This window comes from Plodia interpunctella, chromosome 17, assembly GCF_027563975.2.
Source record: "Plodia interpunctella isolate USDA-ARS_2022_Savannah chromosome 17, ilPloInte3.2, whole genome shotgun sequence".
NCBI classification, from domain to species: domain Eukaryota; kingdom Metazoa; phylum Arthropoda; class Insecta; order Lepidoptera; family Pyralidae; genus Plodia; species Plodia interpunctella.
The window spans coordinates 2,040,170-2,052,608 of NC_071310.1; the positions used below are offsets into that span (position 1 = coordinate 2,040,170).

The 12,439-nt window shown below is 36.0% G+C and overlaps 2 protein-coding genes across 4 annotated transcripts in view; one reads left to right on the forward strand and one right to left on the reverse strand.

The window, feature by feature from the left end:
* Window positions 1-12,439, forward strand: part of KrT95D (Krueppel target at 95D) — a 98,688-nt gene that overhangs the window by 60,458 nt on the left and 25,791 nt on the right. The gene's annotated exons all lie outside the window — the stretch shown is intronic.
* Window positions 308-8,962, reverse strand: LOC128677116 (NADH-quinone oxidoreductase subunit B 2-like). Its single transcript, XM_053757741.2, has 5 exons — window positions 8,697-8,962; window positions 7,960-8,269; window positions 5,300-5,427; window positions 2,108-2,333; window positions 308-881 (listed from the first exon to the last, which is right to left on the reverse strand). The coding sequence occupies exons 1-5, from the start codon at window positions 8,735-8,737 to the stop codon at window positions 765-767; spliced, it is 822 nt and encodes a 273-aa protein (XP_053613716.1). The 5' UTR covers window positions 8,738-8,962; the 3' UTR covers window positions 308-764.

Here is a 12,439-nt window from a genome sequence, read left to right on the forward strand (position 1 = left end):
CAATTAAAAGCTCGTATGTGAAGTATGTTATGTCAGTTCACACATATTTACATAATATGTAGGAGTTGCTTCCTTCCCTATTTAATTAACTCTCCGGATCTCAATTAGTAATTTGCGTAAGAATGAATTACATAGAGCTAAATAAATGCCCCGGGTGATATAGAATGGACCCCATTTTAAATTTTAATCATCCTATTACGGGTAGTATTAATTGAAAGGGTAAAAAATATTTCTTCCAAGTGTCTTTCAATTCGAATGAGAACAAAAAGTGTAATTTTAGGTTTTAATTAAAACGACAAAACGAAGACGCAATGTCTGCTTTACCCTGTACACCATTTGATAGAACCATCTGTCCTTTTTTTAGTATTCAATAAACCTCAACCTTTACTATTTTATAATTGTGCTGTAGATCTTTATCGACTTTTAAAAATAAGTAAAACTTCAGAATTTTCTAGCAATATTAATAGAATGTAAACATAATTTAAATTTAGTAGAACGTAAAAAAAATCTAATTACCTGAACGATCTGGGACCCGATTCTCATGCAATCGAAATTTATTTCATCAATTTTCTCCAACATCGAAGGTTTTGTGATGACGATTGTGAATTCGCTTAATTCGCTTAAAGCGAATTCACAATAGAAAAAGTACAATCGATCGATGCGTTCTATTGAACTTTTTCGATCGCGATTTTCTGAAAATTCCTTATCTCCCATATCTTCAATTGCATGTTAATCAGACCTCACAGATTCTTAAAAAATATTCCTCAATGTCGATACCAAATCTGGACGACCCGCATCCTCTTTACTTTCTTCTGCAGCAATAGCATCCCGTACAGGAGGGCTTCGGCAGTCGGGGGACAACCAGGCACGTACACGTCCACCTAAAAGAGATAGATTATTATAATTTAATACTAATGTAATCATTAAAATACGAAGGCGACAAACGTAGTAGATTGAAACTATAGTCGACATCTTCGTCGAGATTGATCCGTATTTTAATCAGTGCATATATATTATATAATGTATTAACCCTATTTTACCCCGGTTCATGGTCTTTTTCAGTGCATTAGTCCAATTGCCAATACGTCTATATTAATGATATTTCTGCGGTCTAGATTTGCTATATTCCAAAATTGAATTAATACAAAAAATACCACTACCTAATATTAACTCGAATTTTTACTTGAATATGTAAGTAATGTATAATCTTTTTCTTATAATGAAACATCATTATAAGAAATATTCCTTAAGCGCGGTGAACAATAGAAAACAATTAGCTGTCTCAAACAACCCTTTGGGGCCTTCCCTTCCATAATGGGCATTATGGAATTTCCCTTCCACAGAAATCAGATAAGTTCTATTCTATATAGATAAGTTCTATCTTGTCGTTGCAAGTTAGACTAATATGACTGAAATGTATCGGAACATTTCAGTAACATGATACGATATGCCAATTAGAAATAAGAAGACGTTTATGAATAAAAAGATAATAATTTGATTTTCGAAGACTTTTGTTCTTTTTTTGTGAGTGTTCAAATAAATTGCCCACATATTTCACCATACTGAAGTACTGCTGATGCTGTTGTTTATGTAAAATTTTCAGAATTATGTGTCCTATCATAACTATATAGTTAAATTCTTTAAGCACCTCCTCATATACAATGCGTCCCATCCGCTTCATATTCGCTGACGTGGGTTCGCTTAACGTCTTCTGTCTTGTCTTCCTTGTTATTCTATTGAAATAACAATTACTGGAATCGAGGTTAATTTCCTTTTATTCTAGCAATAGATAAACAACTTATATTTTATCTTTATTATGTCGAATATCTTCTAGACTTATTATAAATTTATCATCACTACATATTATAAAGCGAAGTCGCCCTCTGCGTATAACTGTTTCTAAGTTTTAACGTATTATGTAGTTTGCACTGTTATTTAGACAATTTACTCTGGCAAGTTCATACATACAAAAATAACCCCATGCGAAACCGGGCCAAGAATTATTATTATGATGATATGCATTTTCAGCTACAGGGTCCATTATGACCCAGTCTTGACCACAACTGAAGAGCCCTTTTTATTTATTACATTATTTTCGAAAACTTACCGGAACAATTCTGTCGCAACCTCTAACAGTGGAGTATGTATAATGGTAGTATCCTCCGCCATTAGCGCAGCTACCCATGGACACCACCCACCGGGGCTCGGGCATTAGATCGTAGGTCTTGCGGAAGATGGGTGCCATCTTGTTGGTGACCGTCCCCGCCACGATGATGACGTCCGTCTGTCGCGGAGTCCCGCGGAAGACCATGCCGTAACGGTCCATGTCATATCTGAATAGTAGGCATTATTTATTATTTTGATTCATGACTAAGACTTTATTAAAGAAAAATGTTTCCCTCTTGTGTGAACATGATAGTGGGAGAAAACCAGATCAGGAATTGAATATAGATAAAAATTTAGTTTTAGGTTGGTTCATCTATTACATAAATTGGGAAGTTGAACAGATTTATCAATGTCTGAAAAGAAATGAGTAAATTCGTGTGATTACACTCTTTCTCTCTCATTTAAGTGTGTTACATTGTGTTACTGGTTAAGACGCCTCAAAGCTCAAGTTCCATATGAAAAATAAACCTTAATTTTTAAAGATTTGCTTTAATCTATATTAGGAAAGCTGTTTTTGCCATCAGCTATCAAGTTTTTTATTCATTAGTCGTCTCGTAACGTCCTGGAAATATTGTGGCCCTATTTTTGAAAATCACATGTCGGGATCTAGACTGGCTGTCTACTTTATCCGATACAAATTCTCGATGGATGTTTAACCCCGTTCTGATGACATTTCGGGGGTAAATGTCGACATTTGGCCTTTGCGACTTCTTACTTGTAATCTTCAATTTATATCCTAACAATAGCTTTACAACAGAACTTTGCAGAAATACTATTTAGACGATGTAATCGATTCATTCCGTCTGTCACACAAGATGTTAAGTGTAAAATGTTCCGTTTTAACAATGAAAGGTGAACGATACAGTTTTGTAACGCCTTTCAAACCACTCCGGTCTTAAGCGAGTTTTTGAAAGGCATATTTAATGTTTCATTATATTTCAAATTAAAATGATGGTCCATCATCATCAGGGTCACAGCCTTCTGTGACACGCCTAATATTTTTAGTTATTTCTAAAAAATCTGTCGCAATCCCATCGAAATAACCGATTTATTTATTTTGAAGTTGAGTTTGGGCCGGACTTTTTGGAAGAAAACGGGAGAACACTGCGCGCAAACCGAATTATGCCTTGGATTGATATATTCGTTAACAGTAAATATGGCAATTTAAAGAGATTTACTATGAACTGATACGAAGGGGCCTTACTAAGAATTGATTAAATATTGGAAAAGTCTATCTTCTCACTAGTTATCTTGCAAATTCAACACTGTAGTCCAGAAGATCAGTAAAAAAGTATAGCATAGTGGAGAATTTTATGAAGTAGTAACAATAAAAACAAACGACGAGGAACAATGTGCTCCGCGCCACATTTGCCTTTGCTCGCATTTTACAAAAGAAAGGTATTACGAACGCTCTTTTATATCGCAGACTAATGGACTGAAAGTTGTTTTCTATGGATCTTAGATTTTCCGTCGTAGTGAAACTTTATGTGGCAGTTTTTAGATCTTGTCGTACTTATATACATTGATCTTATTTTTTAAGAGAAGAAGTATATAGGTTTATCGTCATTCATACCGCGGGTCACAATTCGAGCAATGTTTTGTTTTGTTGCGCAGCCTTTTTTTTCTGACTTGAGAATACCTCAGATGAGAAAGAGAATAGACTTTCCTTTAAAATTTCGATCAGCGACCAGCGATTTGATGAAAATTTATAGCTCGTTCAATATTATCATAACTATTTCAATTTGCATGATGTGATAGTAAACGACGCGGAGCGGGGAAGCAAGAAATCTATTTACGACTGGTCTAGACTAACAAAGAGATAGGATCGATATTATTTTATCAGATGAGGTTGGAGCACGTCAATTATGCAACAAGTTAATATAAAGAGATTATTGGCGTGCGGATAACAGACTCTTGCAACTCGATTATGATTCATGATCGACTATCGATTGTAGGATCTAAGAAAACGTTAAGAGTTAAATTAACAATTTGCAGACTGAGTAATATTTTCAGGAAGATAACAAGGGAATATCTCGAGTTACGTGCTCTTTTGAAGCTGACTACAAAGATCTTCCAGCGGGGTGGCAAGATAAAATTTATTGGTAAATCCTGGAAATATTTTCCTTGAGTTCTAAAAAGATTGCGAGCCAGGATTCGGAGCGAACTTTTAACTTTGTTCGCTGTGAAAGTACTAGCAATATAGTTTTGCAAAGGTTTTACTTGATCATAGCAATTTTGCCATGTCTTATATATATAAATTTATCTCGTTTTATCTTCGAATTCATTGAAGTAAATACAAATAAGGCAAAGTTTTACAGAGTGGTTATTATTCAACATTTTAATATTATTCAATCAAATTTGAAACGTTTTAATTACAAAAACGTCATGTTGGACGGTGCTGTAAACCGTTGAGGAGTTCCTACGTCTAGAGCCGTTCCTGGGTACATAATCAGGTCATGATTATCATAATAATGTCTTCAAAATGTATTTACAAGATTCCACCCGAATAGACAGGGATATACATACATAGTTACATTGCAAGTTGACAGCCTGTAAAAACTTGCTCTACGTAGCCTCCACTAACAAACACCTTCGCCAAAGATTAATGCATCGATAAAACATACAATGTTCGCTTTTACATAACAGTTTACCCTCTTCATCTAAATTTGAGGCGCATAATCCGAGAACATTTTGCATAATTGACTCCGATTTTCGGAGTTGATAGCCGCCCGGGCCATTAGAAGCTAATGTCACGCTCAAAATGCATGATGCAGTAATTTGCATCAGTTTGATATGTATTTACTTCGTGACTAGCTCCTTTAGATTACAGAATAAGAGTGAAATAAACCTTTCGGAAATCTGGACAGGACAAGGAACACGATAGTTCCTTATCCAGTCCAGATTTCGATACTAAAAAGTATCGTTGGAAGTTTTGAACTTTTGAAGGATCTTTTAAAGCAATGGATAACAAAGACATAATTCAATTTAAAATTTGTCATAAGTCGAGCGATATTTCAATATTAATGTAAATCACTGAGTTGTTACCTTATAATTTTTAAAACTACTTTGACCCCGCACACCAGATTCATGCGAGGAAATAAGAAAAGGAGAGCAACAAACTCCAAATACTTGCCTCGGTGCAGCGTAGTGCATCATTTCGAGCGCGCAGCAGGCCAGGCCGAAGGTGAGGGGCCATATGGAGTTCTTCCGCCCCCAATTGAGGATGTCATCAGCTCGGGCCACCACCCATTCTCCTGCAGTCTAAAATTCGTTTGCGTTAACTAATGTAACAGATTTCTATTTCTCTTTCTCTCATCTGAGCGTTTTCTCAATATCATTCTTAGCTATATAGCATCGGAGTCCAGGTCTGCTACTTCGACGCCTTAGTTTTCCGACCATTGGTGTAAATAGTCCTTGACGACATCAAGCCAGCAGTCGGCTTCTTAGGTTTGCCCTTTCTGCCAGGGCTACGTGTGATTTGCTGATAATTTGATGTAGTGCGCACTCCTGGAGTCATATCTATTTGTATTTTGTATACCATCAAGAAAATACCTTCTAGATCAAAATTATTCTGAAATACAAAGTAATGCGAACGAGTAGAGATTAGTGATCTCCAGTACGCATTGGCGTCAATATTCGCTTCTAGGTTCCAGGAGTTTAGGCAGATAGAGATTCTTCTTCCTCTTCGTCGTTTCGACCATCCTAATTGCAACACAATGATAAATTTTCTTGCACATTTTTTGTGCCTAAACTTAGACCAGTTTTAATCGAAGCATCAGGTCGAAGGTTTGTCATTGTCAAATAAAAGATCAATGCAGAATGGAATTCGAGACGGAAATATGTCAAAATACCGCAAAGCCAGAGCTTGCGGTAACACAAGGGATTTCGGGGATTCGCAGTCACACCGATTGGAATCCCTGGGATTTGGACGGCGAAAAATCTTTGTTTATTATAGAATGATTTTCGAGTTCTCCAATAACATTATTAGTTATTTGAATAAAAAAAGCTAAACTCAGTTAATGTTAAAAACTAAAAATAAAGTTCACTTTACTTTTGGCATGCTACACAGAGCAATGCAAGAATTATATGAATTAAAAAGATCTACATATATCTCTCTCATCTGAGCGTTTACCCGGCTTCTTCCCAGCCGTTGAGGGTCCGCTTCCCTACTTTTTCATCTCTACTACGTACGGTCGTCGGCATCCCTAGTTTTCAGACCTTTGACACGCATATCCTCCTTGATGACATATCTATCTACGACAATAATTACATATACAAATGTTTAATTTCCAGAAACTTGGCGTAGAAAGTGTTTCAAATCGATTTAAAATGAGTATTAATTCCACAGTTACGCGTTTGCAAATGTTTGGGAATTGCTTGCGTCAACGCATTTCATACTTCCACTGAAATCTGAACCAGATGTAGCGTTCCGCCCTAGATAGGGCCACTTCATATCCCGTGGATCGTACGAGGCGACTAAGGGACACACAGCATTGGCAAATTATAAGCAATATAGGATTCTTAAAGAGGGATGATGTCAGGCAAGGCGGCCTGTCGTAAAACTTTACCCAAATTGTTTCAATTTTACAACTACATCCGCAGCCATGCATTGTCGTCATCACCTGTGAAGTTTTGTATTTTAAAGATGAAATGTTTGTACAAATTGTTGTACAAAGTGTTCCGTTTCCTAAGAAAGAAATAGACTTAGTGTCAAATCTGTCATAGACTAAATCCAACTAATACATTCCAAGTTTCCAGTCCGTTACGTCCTTGTATTAGTTACCGTCCCGTCCCGTTCGGATAAGATCCAATCCACTCCAGTAATTGGAGCGGTGATTAGGGCTGGCAACACCGGTCGCAAGGGTTACTGTATTGTATGTATTCTAATTTATATATTTTTCGTTGAGCGTAAGCTTCTTTTCATATTGCATTGCGAAATGGATTTACTGTCTGGTCGTATTTCTGAATGCAACTTGAACATAGTTACATGTATTTACACGTACATTTATATGTATGTTGATATATTGCTCAGTATATTCAATAATTTTTCTCTTTCTACCCTTCTTATGCAAAGTGGCAGAAAATACTTAAACAGCAGCGTTCCTATGGAATAATTTCATATTCAATTAATTCGATCACTTAAAAATTATCATTTTCAAAATATAGAAACTATGTATTTTACAGTTCCAGGAGAAATTTAATTTGTTTTTAGCTGGCAACCCTAACTTTCCAGGTATTTGCGGAGTGGATTGTGGTTGGTTTAATTTGTTTTGGTTCAGCCGTCCGAGCCGGGAATTGCTTCTGGACGAGATTCTTGTTATTTGCGATTTGTTTGTTTTTCAGGACCCAATGCCGGTGTTCACATTGATTTCACGATAATAGTAGTGATGTCTTTTATCTTAAATGTAAACAATTATATATGTGCCTTTATGAATAGTGATAAGCTTGCACAATGAATTGTATGGTATGTATTTTATTAGCAAAAATAATAAGAAAGTGTACTTGTAAAACTATATTACTTAATTATTAACACATAACGGCAATGCACCAAGAGGTCTTACTCGCGACGGTGGTCGGATGATGACTGAGGTCCATTTGTCCATGAAATACACCCGCAAGGGACGCGTACACACAAGCTAACAGTTAGTGGTCGTTACGAAATGCCAGTAGTTTGTAGCTTTTTGAGAAATACCATATAATTTAAATTTAACGTGGAAAAGCGCCTGTGAAGGATTAGCTTATTATTTCTATACCCGCGATTTTTGGGATAAAGGGTATACTATTTGAAGTTACCTGGCCGGGGTAATGGAACGGCGAATATCTTCTTGTGACCCCGGGTTCTACAAATTTCTGCCCATGCATTGGCACGGGCGGGTACTTCCTCGACTTGCTGCTGGTGCCCTTACTGACGGCGACCTTGGGGCTAGGGGTACACTTGGGGTCCACGGCCTTGGGGGCATTGGCGGCTTTGGGGGCCTTTGTATCTGTGCTCGCATGTCGCTCACTCGTCTCTCGGAAGACGGACTGCTTTAGGCACGGTACGATGTCCTTTCTGGTCGCTTCATCTTTGAACGCTACGCCCGTGAATGTGCGTTGATGGTTCCTCGGTAGATAAAATTATTTTGTTATGCAATTTACAAAAAAAAGTATAACTTAAACTTTGTTTCGACTGATATCTAATAACTGACCACGTATGTAAATAGAACCGCTTTCAAAGGCAGGAGGGTAGTTTATCGTGTTAGCCGTCGATTAAAATTGATTAAGATTATTATCATAAACCATAGTTTCCTAAAAATATCTGATTATCAAATCAAGAACTCTGAATGAAGACAGAAAACAGAACAACTAAGGGTTGTCTTCTTCTTGTAATATAAAGCACATAGGCCACTTTTTGAAAAAGCACTTTTACACTCACCACATCTTTTGCATTGGTGTTTAAAACTTCGCGAAACCACAGCACTGTACAGTACAGTGTGTAACAGAAAAATTCATGTCCCATTTTGTGCTAAGTCAAATAAATCAACTGATACCTGATCAAATCTCTCGCCACGCTCGCAACGATACGTATCATAGTAAATCTCGATTATGTACTCGGAAAACGTGAAAAAATATATGATTTGTTTTCGTTTCGGCGGTGTCCACCTACGCCTTTGACGGGATCTGTCAGCTGTGAAATTGACTTGAGCGAGTTCGTTCGGAATTCGAAAATAGAGTATACAGAAGAAAAAGTTTTTATTTTTTCGTAATGAATTCGAATAAATTTAAATGATTACGTTTTGTGAACGATTGCGAGCCATAACATTAAATTGTGAATTAAAATTTAACAGTATTTATTTATGGATGTATGTATTTAAAGCTTTTCTGGAATGTACTTATTTACTTTATCCTTATTCGATGATCCATATTAGCAAACATATCATGTACGGTTGTCCATTAGTTTTTCCTGCGGATAAGCTCGCTTTTACGTATCATATTTTTATCAAAATCAAGCGAAAACCAACCATAAGGACAGTATTATAAATGTTAGTGCTATATTTGTAGTGAATAATTAACCCGTAAAAGCCACGTAATAGGGAATCCCGGCAGTGCATACCAGTGCATTAGCGACATTAGTGCACATGCACTCTGCAATTATTGCAGTTCACTGACCCGACTCAAGGTGGGTCAGTGAGTTTGCAACCCCGTTTTTAAGTTTAATTAAAAATTTTAATTTGTCAATAGTCTTTTTAATTTATTGTAGGAACTTGTTCAAAGAACGGACATTTTGTGCTGACTCCAGATAACGGAAGGGACTATATTTTTTTGTTCCGATTTATTTTTATTCATAAACTTTACAACGGTGAAATAGAAAGGACTAAAGTGTAAATTCGGTAAATTTTCCAATCACCAACGATGGGAGCAAATGCTGTGGAATAAATTGGACAAAATATTAAAATTTCAAATTGAGTTTCCAACTTTGATCTCCGAGTCAAATCTACGCTCATATTTTTTTAAATCCTCAATGTTTTAGCGACCTTTGAAATTTTCGTACGACCAACAGAGAACAATTTCAGTTCGCTGTTGGTCGTACTTTTAAATCTACTAGGGTAGGTGAAAAATCTTACATTTTAGCTAGCTCAGGCACAAATTGCAATCTAATTGCGATTTGCGCCTGACTAGGCGACTAGTCGTGCTCCGACTAGTCGAGATAAATATCTTCCTATTACTTGCAGCTTGTACTGTTGGCAGCCGCTGGTTAGTATATTTCATTAAGAAAGACGCAATTTCGTCGATATACAAAATATTACTAAATACTTACAAGTCCTACTAATTATATACTACTAATATTATAAATGTGAAAGTTTGCGCAATGTATGTGTGTATGTTTGTTACTCTTTGGCGTAAAATCGACTGGTTATGAAACTTGGTACACGGGTAGAACCTGGAATAACACATAACATTTTTATATTTAAATAACACTTTTAATCTCGAAATATATATATATATATATATATATATATATATATATATAAATGAAAAAGAAAACTAAAGTATTTTTAAGAAACAGGTGGCGCAGTCTATTATTAAAAAAAAAGTATTATCTTACTTTGGATCTATAAGTAGTGGTAATAGAGGCGAATTTGCAATGAATATTGACAGATTATAAGATCGGTCGGCAGCATATCATCTTTAGATTATATGCTGCCGACTGTACCTAATATTACTACAAATTTGTCCTTTTTATGGAAAACTTTCCCGAAAATAAACATTAGATATTCCGTTCATGTTGCGACCGTTCATTATTCTCGACAGACGAAAAAGTTGCTATTTTTCTTTTCTCCAAGTCGTTTTATTAAAAAAAAACTTATAAAATTCAACGCTGGCACCGCATTTTGTTTTACGGGACATACTTTTCTCATTAATTATAAAGGATTACAATTATAAAAGCTTCTTTTGATGAAGATTTCCCGAGAGGCGTACAGCCAACAGCGCTTCAACGCACACAAATTTATTGCAAATTTGCTGCTATTACCACCGCACAAAGTCCACGATTTGGGATAAATTTACCTACCATTGACGTACTGCACAAAGGAAAAATGGAACCAGAGTGATTTAGATTAGATTAGTGTTTTTTAACAATTATGTGGCTTTGGACAAATGTAAAGAAAAATATTAAACGCACGGGATCTGGGGGCATGAGAGTGCTCCCGCCAAGACGAGTCGAGCGAAGCGCAAGGGCACCTACCTTTTCTCGAAACGCTTCGTCGTATTTTTTAATCCTCGTAACTTTGGTTTGGATAATGCCAGATAGTTAAAAATTTCAAGATATAATACCACAAGTACATTAATTAAACATACAAAGTTTGAGTATACTTTAGATTTTATAGATGTTCAAAAATCCATAATTCCGTCACTGATTCATTCACTTGATCATCAAAATTGTTAGGGTACTTCCTGAAGTCTTAGAAAGCTGAAATTTGGTATGTAAGCTAATATTAGTACAGAGACAATAAAAATATTAAAAAACCAAACCTAACCTAACCTAACCCATCCCCTTGGTATAGGCGGTGGAAGTTTGTATGAGACTAGCACTATTTCTTGCTTGGCCGTTTTGTTATCGTCACGTAGATTTCATAGGTATTCGTTATCTTATTTCTAGAGTAAAGAAACAGCCAAGCTACACATTTTAACTAGTATGTGAAGTTAGGTCTTAGGTTCTGAACTTAGGTCTGGTAAAGATAGGGCGCATATATATCTTGGCTCTACATGAGATGTGACCACTTTTTCATACATTTTGACTAAAGTGTAGAGTTGTGAAGCAAATTAGATTCGTCTTGGCAACATTTTTACATAAAAATGTTTTTGGTGGGTAGAAATTTACTGTTATACGACAGTTAAGGCTAAGGGCGGAGTACGACAATATTGATATGTCGTATTCCGTCCTCAGCCCTATAAAAATTATAAGTACGTAATTACACTCAATAATCTAAAAAAACAGATTTAAACCTAGAAATTCTCCTAAAAGAAAATATTATAATTAGATCTCCCTGTGGATTTTCCCGGACGCCCCGAGGCGAGGCTCCGCAGAAATTGATTTATCGCGAAATCTGTTTTTATGAGAAAAAACTAAAATATTCTCTTTTTTCCAAAAACAATCTACGTCTGAAAATTCTGAGAAGTAATTAACAAATCCCTCGCTCTACGGCGAAATGGCGAACGTAATATTAAGTTTAGCGAAAACTCAATTTGTGTGAACATTACTCGGATTTAGAGGTACTTTTAGAAGTGCGAGGAAAAATTCCTGGAATTGTATTTCCAAACTCATTTATAGAGGTTTTTCAGCTACTATTTTTTCCTGCATAAACTTTGCTCCTTTTCCGACCACATGAGAACAGATTTTGTCATCACTTCTAGGCAAAGTTGATGAAAAAGAGTAGATATTATTCAAATTTATGACTAATAGGTTGTTCCCTTCATCTTGACGAGGTATTAGGGTTACCTGTTACCTGCTATCAAGCTCTCACAGCTTTTATATTAAGATAATTACAACATCTGTTTTTGAAAACCATCAAAATTCAGGAAAACTGTAATCTGCTCCAAATACGAGCAATATTCGTTCCGAAATCTTCAAAAGTTCTCAGTGGGTTCCGCAACACCGAAATTCCATCTGGCTCTAATCCCAATGAAAATTTGTCAGTCAATATGCCTGCTTGTTAAGAAAGTTCGAAAATAACATTTTAGTCCGTTGATTTGATGTCGCTTGTACTACGGGACTTCTCTGGAACTTTGAAGT